Genomic DNA, 13,820 nt, shown 5'->3' on the forward strand with positions numbered 1-13,820 from the left:
TCACGTGATGCCTCGCGCCTACAGGCAAACACCATCTGCCCCATGCAGAGCACCGAAGAAAACCACTCTGGCTTTATTTGTTCAAGCCACAACCCCTGTGCCACCACCCGAATGCTCATGCTGCTTCTGTGTTCAAGGCCCCATTCTTCGCAGCAAGGACTGAGCCAACCAAGTGAGGTACGAGCATCCCCATGTGCCCTGGGGCTGGCTTCTGAGCACGATCAGAGGGGGCAGTCCCCAAGCCCCAAGCCGCCCCGAGCCACCCCCAGCACCCCGCGAGCGAGGAAGAAGAGGAAGGGAGGACTTACTCGAGGAATCGTGTGATGTACTCCCGGCTGCAGCGGGACCAGGTGAGTGGGGACGTGTCATACAGGAGCTGTGGAGACATGATGAAAGGTCTTTTCCCAACTGGCTCACAGTCATTGCTGCTTCCATCATGCTGAATCCCAAAACTGTGTAAGAGCACAGCCCCACAAAGGAGAGGTGAGCCGCACATCGCTACAACCGCGCAGCCTCTCTGCCTTCCAGTACAATGACACGCGATGCCAGATGTCGCAAACCATCCCAGCTCCGCGGGGACTCGGTCATTAACGGGCACCGGGGGATCTGGCCAAGGGGGACATTTTAGTGATACCACGGACTCTGCCCCATGCTCTTATTTCAGATTTCTTACTGAAAACTCAGCCAAGAAAAAAGGAGTGAGACTATCAATCAAGATCACGTTAATTAAACTTACTGGGTATGTGTTTTTACCATGCAAGAATATTTATTATGAACTATAACGTTCAAGTGATCTTGTCAAAATTTAATTGAAATTAGGGCAAGCAAAATTCTGTTGCTGATGCAGACCCTATTTTAAAACTTAATGGGCAACCCTCTTCCCCAAAACCTTCAGCATCAGCAACACAGGATAATATACAAGTGCAGTTTGTCCAGGTTGCACTGGATTATGTGATTTTCACTGAACCTGGGGCAATCAGACACTTAACTCTGAAATTAAATTCCCAGGGTAAGTCCTTGCGGGTGCAGAGGAAGGTTTGCACCAGCAAGAAACCGCTCAGCGACCTTCTCCCACCTCCCACCCGTGCCTTCTCAAGCCCTGACTGAGCAGCACAGCAGACAGAGGTCAGAGGAGAGGAGGAGGGTGGTGGTACCTGTGTCCGAGCTCGTGGGCCACGGTGAAGGCCAGGGGCAGTCCCGTGTCCTCGTTGATGTTGCAGCTGCGGTGGGGCTGGCACATCCCCGCCACGTGGGACAGACCCAGGGTCTCGCAGGGTCTGTTCATCGCTGCGCAGATGTCCTTCCTTGGGCAATGGAGACAACGAACACACAGACACAGAGCAAAGAGGGGATTTGAAAGCGGCAGGGCCCAACGCGAGACGCAGGAAGGAGCACGGGATGCGGCCCAGCCCACGGAGGAAGACACACAGACACTGGCCAAACAGAAGTGAGAAAGGAGACATCCAACGACTTTCCACAACGGAAAGATTTACAACCTTTCCTTTCCCCTTTACTCTCCCCGTATCCCCAGCTTATTATTAAGCCTGATTAATGGGAACTGCTAGCCAGCCTGGCTACGTTTATTCCATTGTATAAATAAAGCTGATGCTGGGAATAATTAAGCAATTACTACATTGCTTGGGGAATCACAACCCAGGGGTGCTGTGCTCCAGAGCAGAGGAGCTCCAGCCACCCAGGAAGAACAACTCCACTGAAGTACATGGCCTTAAGTGCCTTATTTCTACTACAAAGCAAACTTCCTAAAGAAGATAAAACTGTTGTGGGTTGTGAATCATCACACAAACCAGCATGATGCTGCCAACAGCCAAGTCACTGCAGCCTGAAACCATCAAGCTGCAAGGTATATAAACTTGGCCAGAGGCACGAATTCCTGGGAGCTTCATGGGAGGTCAGGGGCCTTCTCGAGGCTTCTCTGTCAATCCCAGCATTAGCCTCCAAGGGAAAAAGGAGAGTTAATCCCTGTGTAGGTCTCCTGGGAGGATCCAACCATTCTGGGGCTTGGCAATAGGGCCATGGTGAAAACCTGGTTTGGAAACCTCAACTGCTAGTCAACTGGGAGCTGTCTCCAGGTTTAAACCTGAGATCTGAGATCAGTTCCAGCCATTAGGACCGGGTTTTCTTCAGATTTCATGTTACATATCTTATGTGCAGGTGTCCAGGCAGGGCTCAGCCATGGACGGTGAAATTTCAACAGCTCCCCCTGAGATGTTCCCCTAGCTGCCCCGCTGCCCGCAGCTGGCAGACGTGTTTCTAGCTGCCAGCGTAGCATCCACAGCATAAAATTAGCACATGGGCACAATACCTTGTGAGCAGGACTGCGACGTCGTGGTGCAGGGGATGGGAATCTCCTTTAACGTTGATGCTCTTCTGCCATTTGCAAAAGCTTTTCAAGGTGTTGTCTGCGTGGTGGGAGATTTTCAGATCCTCCTGCCAACATAATTAAGAGTCTGCTGTCATATTGCTGCTGGATCTGTTTGTTTTTTAGGATGCAGCGGGGAGGGGTCTGATCTCAGACACAGAGTGGAACTGGGAGTCACTGCCATCCAGATGGAATTGCTCCATATTTATAGGTTGTAGGCTGGGTGGGAATACAGTCCTTTTCTGCTTTCTTTTCATCTGTGATTCAACCAAAACATTAAATCATCTGGTAATGGGGGTTAAGAAACACTGCAGGAAAATATCCCATCCTGGCTGATGGCGAAGGACACAGCTGGGGAGCCCGTCCAAGCGGCGTCAGGCTCCCTGAGAGTCACCGCTGCAGCTGGAAGCACAAACAACCAGCAATTCACAGCCCTCGCTACCGGCAGCAATGCTGAGTTATCAGAAATTATTACAGGAATCAGACTCTGCAGCTCCTCTGACCACACCGTCCCCCTGACACGCAGCCCATGCAGAAGACAAGGAAGCAAGGCACGGGCGCCTGCATTTATCTTACACAGATTCATCCAGGCCTTGAAGACAGCACAAGAGAGCGCTTATGGGCTGTCAAGGCCAGCTCCCCAGCGTGGCTGCCAGGACGGGAGGGTGAGTCACCGTGTTTTCTTTTTACCTCCTCATCTTCCAGCAGGATGAGTCGCACTATCGCAATGTTGATGGGGTTCCCGATGCTGGCATGGTGGAACAGACCCGCCACCTGCAACAGGCAAAAGCCAAAGAAATAAAGTCCAAAAAAAAGACCTTGGAAAAATAAATAAAGCCCGAAAGAATGACCTTGCCCTGTGATACTGCTGCTGGTAAGTACATCTGCAGGGGAACATGAGCTCGAGGGGAAGCTACTGAGAGGTTGTTGACAACATCTCAGGGAATTCCCCAAAATAAAAAACAAGTCCAGATGCAGACCTGGATAAAGCATTCAGAGTGAGATAATGTGGTCCATTTAAAATGGATATCATATCATCTGTGATTGAAACTCAACCAGAAATGCCCGGGGGAACACCTCTGCTTTCACTCCTAGTAGAGGTGTTTAACATCTCAAAGGAAGCCTGTGCTCTCTGGGTGCCTTCCCCAACCCCCCAGGAACCCAGGGGTGTTACCTCTGCCCAATCCTACCTTCTTTTCTGGCCATCAACCAAAGCCCTCTTCTGAAATGCAAATAGGTGCTACCACAGCAGCAGAAAAGTGAACAGACTAAACCAATTCACCCAAACTTATTTGATTGCTTTATGGCACCAGCAAACCGCCCCCAGGTTCCCAGTGGAGACCACCACAGCCTGGTGCTCCTTCCCTTAACTGTCCTCAGTGGCACCTTTCCAGGAAAGCTGGTCACGTCCCTCCTGCTAATCAGGCTAGTGCTGGCACTGGCTCCAACGGCAGCTGCCCTGGCATGCTCCCCCTGTGTTCAAGGGAGCCTGAGGCAAAGCTCCCAGGTCCCTGTGGGTCTCTCCTCCTGCGAGGAGGTTTCCTTATCATGCAGCGGGCGGTGGGTGGCCCCTTGTCCAGGCTTTGGGGTGGTTTCAGCTCCAGCTGTGTCCCCGTGCCCAAGCGTGCCTGGTGAGAGCCGTGGTGGTGGTGGCACAACCACCTCCCTTCTTCCCTGGAGCACCTCTGCCCGTGGGGTATCTCCCTGGGAGGCCACGTTATCCATCCCCACGGAGGGAAGGAGACAGAACAGCCCCTGAGCCCCGTGGGGAAGGTGAAACCGCCACAGGCTGCGCTGCTCCCGCCTGCTCAGAGATTTTGACTTGCTGAAGTCCCACCAGGGATGAGCCCTGGCAAGCCCCAGGGCCTTTATGTCTCATAGCCACATCCCCAGGGTGGCTCTGCCATTAAGAGCACCAGGACTCACCATGTTCATCACAGTCAGCACGTACTTCTCTATGTTCTCACTCCCGTGGTATTCGATCATCTTGGTGTCTGCCACCACCAGCGTTTCCACCCACTTCTCCTTGCTGATGGAGCGCTGCCTTATTCTTCTCTTCCTGTGCTGCTTTTGTTCCCATCGCTCCCTCCGCTTCTCAGACCTCTCCAGGCTTTCCTGAGTTTCTGAGGGATTAAAGGGAGAAAAAAGACTTTTTCTTTTTTTGTAAAATGTCTGCAACTTTGGTAAAATATCATCAGGGCTTTGCTTCTTTAATTTCAAAGAAATAATCTTTTGGTGTTGAGAAGGGTCCACTCTTAGACCCATAATCTACGTGGATTTTGCTGTGCTGTATGTTCCAAAAAATCACTGGGAGGTGAAGCCTCTGACCTCAGTCTGTTGCACAGCTTGATAGAAAAAAAAAAAATAAAGCATCTGAAGAAATTTCTTTGACTGAAACAGGGTTTGTAATATTCCCCCAGGAACACGGAGCCTCCCAGAGCAGAGTGCTCAGGGTTTGTATTGACATATGAATTTATAGGCAACCCAGCAGAGATGCTTGAGCACGTACCACTGAGAAACAACCCCACTGGCTCAACATTTCTGGATATCATCATCACTAATCTGTATTTCGCAGGGAGAGACAGTTCCCCAACACGATAAACTCTGCACCCCCAAAGCCAGACTGATGTCTTGAGCCAAATCCCAAAGATCATCAGTGTCCTGGGCAAGACCGAGCCCTTGCAGGACTGCACAGAGATTTCCTCAGCCACATGGAGACTGAACTCTGCTCCCTCCCAGGAGAAACAACGGGAACATTCATGGGCTGAAGCGAGACAGGAGGTGGAGGAGAGCTCGGATGCTCCTCACGCACACCAGCAACTGGGAATTCTCATGCGGAGACTTTTCCTGTGACGCTGCTCCAAGATCAAGGTCAGGGTCAGCCCCAAGCTGGGTAAAGGCTTTACAAACCACATCCCACACAGTGGGAATTGCTTTTATGACCAGTTTCTGAGGGCTCAGCTGTACTCTGTTAACAATGGACTTTTACATTTTATGGACTATACTGTACGTTAGCTGTGAAAGAGTGTTTCATCCCCCAGCCTGAAAAATCCCAAGTATCTGGATAATTTGACGAATTGCTAATACCACTGCGACAGTTTAATCGCAAGAGCTTCCTTGGAGCTTGTTTCCATTGTGTCCTTCGCTGCTAAGCTCCCAGCCGGGACGTGAAGGTACTGCAGAGATGGGTGCCAAGGGCTCCTGGGATCCCAGGGAGGGCTCGTATGGCATTTTCCCTTTGAGATCCTTCTTAAACCCTTGCCCAGCTGTACACACAGCCCGCACTAGGTATTGACAGAAGCTAAATAACACCTGACAGCCTAACACCATCTGCCTGGGTGGTGGTGTGCAAAGAAAACCGGCAATACATCAGTACAAAATGAAAGGCTTGCAGTAATTAAAATCTTACAGACTTGGCTTCCTTGCCAGGGCATAGGCATCACACTCACTTTGCTGGCCCAGACTGCAGCAGAGATCCATGTGCACTACACACGGGCCATATTACACCCAGTGAAATTAATTTACAATGAACAGACTTTGAAGTCTAGAAGGAGTCATTATGAGTATTACCATAGATTAAATAATTAATTTTGATTAACAGAAGAATGCCTGAAGATTACTTGATTACAGAAAAAAAAAAAAAAAATTTCTGAAAGCCCAGAGCTCTAGGAAATACGCAAAACAAGATGCACTGCCTGGAAGATGCAGCTTCACCAATGCAGATGAGGAGTAAAGCGCCCGTGAGCTGCTGGGGATGCACCGAATTCCTCAGTACTTGAAATCTTGGGTTTGGATGTTTATCCAACCCATCTGCTCTAGACAGAAGAGAAGGAACCAACATGCACTCTGCCCCACAGCAGAGACTCCTGGGGCAGCGACCGGGTTTCACTCCAAAAGCCCAATGCCCCGGCAGGCCAGAAACTGATGTTCGCAAGGAAATGAAAACAAATACTCAGTGTCCACATCACGGGACGCGTGCAACAGGGCAGGGAGAAAAAGATGAGAGCGAGAGGCCTGAGATTCGACACACATTGAGTCCCGTATGTGAGAAACATAAGCAAATACAGAAAAACTGGCAGGAGAAAAAAAAATAAGCCAGTGCTCTGCAGTGATTCCCATGACTTGTGGGCTCCGGTCATTAGTGCCACAAACCCACCACCTGGCACCCAGCCAGCAAGCTCTCCTGACTAGCAATTTAATTGAGCCTTCCCATAATAAAAACGCTTATGGGACTGGTTGCGTGGGCACCCCCGGGGCTGTCCCCCACCCTGTGAGCAGCTCCAGGCCGTCAGACACCCACCCACCACCGGCACCGCCAACCACGCACCCCCCATGCCAAAAGCCACCCTGCAACAGGACGCTGCCTCCCCATTGCTGGTTCAGTGTCTTGGTCCAAGGGTTTTCTTTCTTGCCAGCCTATGAGGCAAGAAGGACCTCCAGCCCAACTTACAAAACTCAGACTAAGAGCAACCGGTGTCATTGATGGATGCTGAACGCTTAGGACGGGAGCGAACGCCGGGGTTTAAGACTAACGAGTCTGCAGAGGCAATGTGGGGGGGCTAAATCTTGGACTTGCTCCCTTTATCTTTCCACTATGTGCTTCACACAAATCACAGGACCCAGCTGCTACCAGCTCATTGCAAAAATGCAAGAGGAAGGGGACGATACCTTGCACGCCACAGGTCTCTCGTGGAGCTGGTGGCCTCCTGCCTTGCTCTGCCCCGTGCTCGGGTGCCTGGCGCTTGTATATCCTGTGGGGCTGCGCCGCTCCATCCTCCTGAAAGCTGGTGGACACTGGTTCGATGAAATAGTCCTCGTTCATGAGCTGAAACACGCCTTTCTGGCAGGGAGAGACAAAGTTGTCACCGTGAAGACGCATCTAGCACAGACTTACATTGAAGAACCTGGGAATGGGAGAGGGTTTGGAAAGTTTTCCTGGAGGAAACAGGACTACTCTAAAGAAACTGTTTTTATGGATACTTTGAGCTCTAAACTCCCAGACAAAAGAGAACAAGCCAGCATGGAGTGATCACTAAGCAAAAAGCTGAAGAGATCCCATCACAAAGTGCAGATGGGTGGTGAGCCCAGTGGGTGTCTGACAGTGAGGAGCTCAGGGACAGAGACAGAGCAACACCTTCTCCAGAGACCCACCACACCAGGAACAGGTGCACATACAGTCAGACTGTGCTCCCCCCACCTCCCTCTGACCCCCCTGGAGATGCTCTGGGGCAGTCAGGCTGATGGTTCAAAGGACAGTTGTGACCTTAGTGCAGCCCCAGCCTTTGAGTGAGCGTTGCACAAGCGGAGGCGTTTTCCTCGGCACATCCTCGTAAGACACAGTCAGTTGCTTCTGGCCTTTTGCGCTGCCGAAGCACCACCGATGTGAACCGTCGGGTTACAGACTTCCCGCGGTCAGAGACCAGAAAACCTCCAGGGAAGAGGAACCTGCAGGAGCACTTGATGATGGCAGGAACTCCAATCAAGGAAAGTCGGTCCCAGGACAAGGAGCACGGCCCCTCCATGCAACAACAGGATGATGCGTTATTGGCATCTCTCTTTTAGCAGGAAATGACACCCTAAAAACTTTCTTTGGTTAATTACAACCCCCCTGACCTGGCCCAGCTGCAATACACTGTTACAGCCGCCCCCAGGACTCCCCAGCCTCCACATGGCATCTCCAGAAGAAACACTGGCATTTGCTGCACGGGAAGCTCCATCCCAAGGAAAGGAGCTCAGGTGGGAGCCTGCAGTGACATTCGGCCAGTCAGGCTGCTGCTGTGAGGAACGTTCTGTAAAGGAATTTTGTGCCATAAGACAATTCCATCTGCTCTCAGTTGCTTCGGAGCAGCCTCACGGTGTCCGGAGCAGGCTGAGGTGTCCTATGTTCACCCAGGAGTCACTACCATGCTTCTGCTCTGACACGTTTATTACTTTCACACCCCAGGACAGGGCAGGGACAAAGATCAAAACATGCCTCTACAACTGTTTCCAACATTCCAAGATACGACAGGACCCAGCCTATCAGTGACGCTTTCTCGCCGCTCACGCCGTGCCAGGGAAAACAGCCGTCTCCCTAATTAACTCCTTGCAAATGTCAAATAACAAGGAGGAAACACCATGGGGATGGGGAAGGAAGGGAAGGCAGCCACAGAGATTTCTTCTCCATTTCCTGATGCAGGTTATTCTGAGCCAGGGAGGGAACAGAGATCGCTGCCCTGGCTGAAATCTGCCCAGGGGCCACGTTTCATCACCGGTTGTTTGTGCAGTAGTACTGAGTGGCATTTGTTGCCTGTGGAAGGGTCCGGTTCTCTCTGTTTAAAACACACCTGGGTTAACCTTTCTGCACCTTGTGTGTCCCACTCCACCCCAGTAAGCAGTGCCAGCATCCCTAACCCTGGCCTCCCCTACCCTCACTCATCATGGTCTGGAGCAAGAGTAGGAAATAGCCTTGGAGAAGGTGGAATTGCACTGGCAAAACTACCCCAGGGAGCAGAATCCAGCTCTTATGACTACACTGGATTTTAAAATCACTGACAGGAGGAGTTTAACGTCTTATAGTAGTGTTGTAAGAGAGGTGAAGCCTGGTCATGGGAACAGGGGTTGCAGAGGCTGGCCAAGGGTGTTAATCAAGGTACAATTAGTAATGCTAGAGCAGGGGCTGCACCAACAATACTAATGGGGAACTCGGCCCTTCGAGGGGCTGATGTGATTTGGTTCAACATGTGAAGCTGCCACAAGCAGGAATTTTGGGACAGCCCATCTGTGCTTTACAACTGGGAACAGTGGAGAGCTTTCAGTGCAGCAGTGCTGGGCTCGAAATACAAGGTATCGCCACCAAATTACATGTATAAATGTAATATACTGCCCTAGCCTGCAGCTCTGTGCTTTCCCACACCAGCAGTAAGTCCCTTCTTCACACCCTATAATACCAACCGTGCCTGCAAGAGACCTGTAAGTAACTCCCTGTAACGAGCAGGAGCTCAGAACACACTTTACTTCCCATAATAATTTAGAGACATGCAGCACATTGCTAAGCGCAGTTTTCCATGGCTTAGCACCTGTCTGACAAAAAGCCACAGTTATTTTAAGACCAAGTAGAGAAGGTTTAAAGCAACTTCAGGCTGCATTTTGCTTACTACTCACAGTTTATGGGCTGCAGACCCTCTTACAACATTGTGCTAATGCCTTTTGTGAGCTAATAATTTTTTCTGCTTCTTAAAAGATAATACTAATCTGTAGCATTTGCATGATACTGTTCATTTTCAACCCACTTTACAGATGTTAATGGTGGGGTTTGGCAAACACCACCATGAAATGAGTGTTTTCAGGTGACACATAATGAGGATGGCAAATTATTTAACAAGGAACTGGTTTTGCTCTCCTGTCTGTGGTTCATTCACAAAGAGAAGGTTAATTCTCTTAACCAGAATCTATTTCAAATGACCTGGGTGAACATGCTTCAGCCCATTTGCTATCAGCAGCTTGGCTTTGCCTGACTCGCACTGCAAGACAGGACCCTTAAGTCTGAGGGCAGATTTCATCTCGCTGGCAGGACGAGGCCATACAAACATTCCCAGAACCGTCATCTGTTACCGGGGGTGTCCACGTGTAAACGGACACTCACAGGAGCAGTCATGACACTTTCTACTTCTGTGTACGCTGCAGCCGTTAGTGTTTCTCTCATGAAAACATTCACAGAAAAGCTAATCAAAAGGTTGTAGGTTCCTCCTAAGATTTTCAGTCTACTTTTTTATAGACTGAATATTTTTATATTTTTGATGAGCCTGGTTATTTTCTGCAGCTTTCACCCTGCTGGAGAAAGGGGTGCTGCACGAAGCTCAGGGTGCCAAACACCCTCAGCTGCTGTTAAATTTAGCGGGAAAAGAGTAACCCACACCTTCCAGGACATGCCCAGCTCCTGCCCTGCCAGCAGCCACGGCAGGGAAGGTCTGAGCCCTCTGATGGCATCTCCAGAGCTGGAGAGGCAGCAGCGATGGTCCCTGCCACACGCCTGTGTGCCGTGCTCTGCTCTTCCCGAAATCCAGCCGCACGCTCTTGCGCCTCTGGATGAAGTGCAGTGATTTTGGGTGGCTTCTGCACACCCTCCATCTAAAAGCTGCCCCCGGGCTAACGCAGCGCACAGACCCACACTGCCTTTATTTAAACACAGGAAGCTTAAAAAGCAAACACAGCCCCTGGTGAACGAAGCCACCTGTGGCAGCCAGCAGAGCGATGATCCCGTGGGGTTGTTGCCCCTCCAAACCTGGTGACACTGTGCGCAAGCACTCCTGGTGCTGCCTCCCTCCACCCCCCATAAAGGAGACACCCCCCCCCCCCATACACCCACCACCTCTGGGGAACCCCAGCACCTCTGGCATGCCCCAGTCCCTGCTCGGGAGACACCCAGTTACATGGTAACACTTCTGCAAACTCCCAAGGGGTTTTGAACCCCGTGGGGACCCAGTACCTGCGCTGGCTGGGTGCGTGCTCACGCAAATACAGACATTTATGCTGAATTTGCCGTGCTGAGCGCCGACACAGCAGTCTTATCTGTGAAAGTCACTCCGCCTTTCAGCAAAACTTACACTTGTACAGGTCACTATCACCTTTGAAAATATTTGCAGTGGAATAAGGCAGTGGAGGTGTTCACAAAACATAGTTTCACTACACGAGCTGTGTTATCATAAACGCCTCCAGGCTGTGAACACCTTGTTTTCAATGTGTTTCACATAATCCTACGTTTACGTACTAGAAGGCGGGGGCGATATGGGAATTGCTCTCTTTGGGAATTTTCATACAAACAAGGAAACACGGTCCCAGCGTTCCCAAACCACTGGAACCCGTGGGAAATTCAGAGTCAGCTCATCCACAGCCACATCAAACCCACGCGATGAGAATCTGACTCTGCTGCTGTCGGGAGTCTTGCTATCGCTTTCAGCACAAAAAAGGATTTCACACAGCTCCTGCTATTTCCTCATCGATTAAAGATCTCTGTACTCACCAGGCCGTCACAGGTGCTGAGCGCAGCCAGACCCCCCAGCAGCGCCCGGCTCCGAACCTCCCCGATCATATGGCAGGAGTTGTAGGCGTGGGACTGGATCTTGGCGGTAGCGATCCCCCCGTGTCGCCTCTCGCTGACGAACCCGGGGGCCAGGAGGTTGTTGTTAAGGCTCAGGTTGAATTTTAGGGGTTGTCCTTTGTAATGCAGCTCATAGAAAGCGAGAGACTTGCTCCTGGGGGAGGGAGACCTTCGGTGAAGCACTCGGTGGGACAGATCGTAGGAGAGGAACAACCCGCTCTCGTCAACCTTGATGGGATGAACGATGTCGCTGCTGGAGTATGGCAGAGCAGGCTCTGGGAAAGAAGGGGTTCAGTGGTCAGCTTTAGGGTTCACCTTTCCTCTCCCACCCCTTCAGCTGGGTGCTGATTTCCCAAGGAAGCCCAGTGGGGTCAGGTGCCCAAATACCAGTTGGATCTGGCAACTGGTGTCCACTGCCGCTACCAGAGCGGGGAAGGGCAGGAACCCCACGGCTGCGGGGGGCACGGGGACCCCACGCTGCCCTCGGCGGCTCAGGGCTGGGGTTTCCCCCGGGAGAGGGTTAAGGGCGAGGGTAGGGGGGGATGGAGGTGGCTCAGGGGGGGCTGTGCAGCTCCGGAGCCCGGGCTGGTCCCGGTTTCCATGTACACGTTCGCGCTGTTTAATTACAGTTGCCGGGGGAAAAAAAACCAAAACAAAACCCAAAACAACAAGACAATAAACAAACCAACAAAAGCCAAACAACCGTCCCCCCCAAGAACACCCCGAATTCCGCTTTTGAAACGGTGTTTGGAAGCCGTCGCCGGGGGAAAAGCACCCCCCGGATGAGCGGTACTGCGGCCGGGGGGAGCCGAGGGGAACCCAGGGGGTAGGCGGGAGGCAGGCGGGGGTAACCGGGGTGCAGCCGAGGGAAACCGGGGGGGCAGCGAGAGGAACGGGGAGGCAGCCGGGGGAAACCGGGGGGCAGCCGGGAGAAACCGGGGGGGGCAGCGAGAGGAACCGGGGGGCAGCCGGGTGCCCGCCCCCACCCCCAGCGCGGGGGCCGCAGCGTCGGGGGTCACCGGTCTCCCCAGCTCCGGCAGCTGCCGCGCTCCCCCACGGACACCCCCGCACCCCAACACACCACCACTCCCCGCCCCCCCCCACGGACCTGTCCGCGCGGTCCCTCCGCCCGCCTGCGCGCCCGCGGCCAGCGCCAGCGCGGCGAGGCGCAGGAGCCCGGCGGGGCCCGGCATGGCTGCGGGCGGCAGCGGCGGCTCGGCGGAGGGGGCGGCATACCGGCGGGGGGGGCGGCGGCGGCGGCGGGAGGGGCGGGGCGGGGCGGGAGGGGCGGGGCTCCGCGCCTGCGGAGGGCGCGCGCGGGGCCGGGCCGGCGGGCAGCGCGCGGCTGCCGGTGGCGGGGCGGCTGGGGCGAGGGCGCCCCCTCGCGGCCGTGGGGAAGCGCCGCCTCCGATCCCTTTTCCGTCCCTTTTCCCGCCGCCGGGGGCTGCGCAAATTTCAATGGAAACGGCAAAACGGGGCTTTCTCTGAGGCTGCCAATCCCCCCCAGGCACGGGAGCGAGGCTGAGGCTTGCCCTTGTTGCATCTTTTTAAAATTTTTCTGTCAGGATGAAATGAGCGCGGAATACAAAACTCGGCTGACTTGCTGCTATTTAACTAACTGCTCCTCGGGACACGGGGCAGTTGTCCTTCCGCCTGGAACGCGAGTGGGGGCCGCTGCGGGACCGCGGCCGCTGCGTGGGGAATCAGCCAGCAGGGAAAAAAAATCAAAAGAGCAGCAAAGCGCGTGTTTAACTTCCCCTAATCCCGTTCTAAGGGTGACTGAGGAGCGAGGTCTAACAGAGCCGGGCTGTGGGGCTTCCAGCCCGGCTCACCCGGAGCTCTGACACTTTCGGAACAACCAAAGATCCGCATTTCTGAGCGCGGTTCAGTCCTAACGCACCACAAAATACCTTTCATAGAGGGCGTAGATCCACCGCGAAGGTGGGCTCCTACCCAGAGGGGCGTCGGGTGACACCCCCGGGTGCTCCCCGAGCCCTCGCGTCCCACCTGGGCGGAAGGAGCAAAATAAATGTAGAAAAGGGGAATACAATAAATGTATTTCCTCGCTGCTCTACGCAGCGTGGCGGGCTGGGGGCTGCTCGTGGTCCAGACGGCGCGGGCAACCCCGCAGCTTTCTCCGACAGTGACGTCTGCTACGGCTCCGCTTCTGTGGGCCCCAGCGGGGTTATATTTTATTAATATGCAAATGAACTGGTGACAGCGACGCCTGGCGGCGGGCGGGGCGGGCGCTGCTGAGTACGGCGGAGGGACAACAGTAAACGTAGTGCCCGGCTAGCTCAGTCGGTAGAGCATGGGACTCTTAATCCCAGGGTCGTGGGTTCGAGCCCCACGTTGGGCGTA

At 53.3% G+C, this 13,820-nt stretch overlaps 1 protein-coding gene and 1 non-coding gene across 2 annotated transcripts in view; one reads left to right on the forward strand and one right to left on the reverse strand.

Moving 5' to 3' along the window:
- The window catches only part of ADAMTS7 (ADAM metallopeptidase with thrombospondin type 1 motif 7), a 50,348-nt gene extending 37,662 nt beyond the window's left edge, over window positions 1-12,686 (reverse strand). The window contains exons 1-8 of the mRNA XM_074880547.1: window positions 12,568-12,686; window positions 11,382-11,734; window positions 7,049-7,220; window positions 4,307-4,503; window positions 3,071-3,154; window positions 2,324-2,448; window positions 1,155-1,304; window positions 309-452 (exon numbers count right to left, since the gene is read on the reverse strand). Of these exons, the coding sequence (XP_074736648.1) occupies window positions 309-452; window positions 1,155-1,304; window positions 2,324-2,448; window positions 3,071-3,154; window positions 4,307-4,503; window positions 7,049-7,220; window positions 11,382-11,734; window positions 12,568-12,652 (1,310 nt within the window). The 5' untranslated portion in view covers window positions 12,653-12,686. The remainder of the gene's footprint in view (window positions 1-308; window positions 453-1,154; window positions 1,305-2,323; window positions 2,449-3,070; window positions 3,155-4,306; window positions 4,504-7,048; window positions 7,221-11,381; window positions 11,735-12,567) is intronic.
- A 1,059-nt stretch (window positions 12,687-13,745) lies between these two features.
- On the forward strand, window positions 13,746-13,818 carry TRNAK-CUU (transfer RNA lysine (anticodon CUU)). Its single transcript has one exon. It is a non-coding gene; the product is annotated as a tRNA-Lys (tRNA).
- The last annotated feature ends 2 nt before the right edge of the window (window positions 13,819-13,820 follow it).

The sequence above is a fragment of the Strix uralensis genome, chromosome 11, assembly GCF_047716275.1.
Source record: "Strix uralensis isolate ZFMK-TIS-50842 chromosome 11, bStrUra1, whole genome shotgun sequence".
NCBI lineage: Eukaryota > Metazoa > Chordata > Aves > Strigiformes > Strigidae > Strix > Strix uralensis.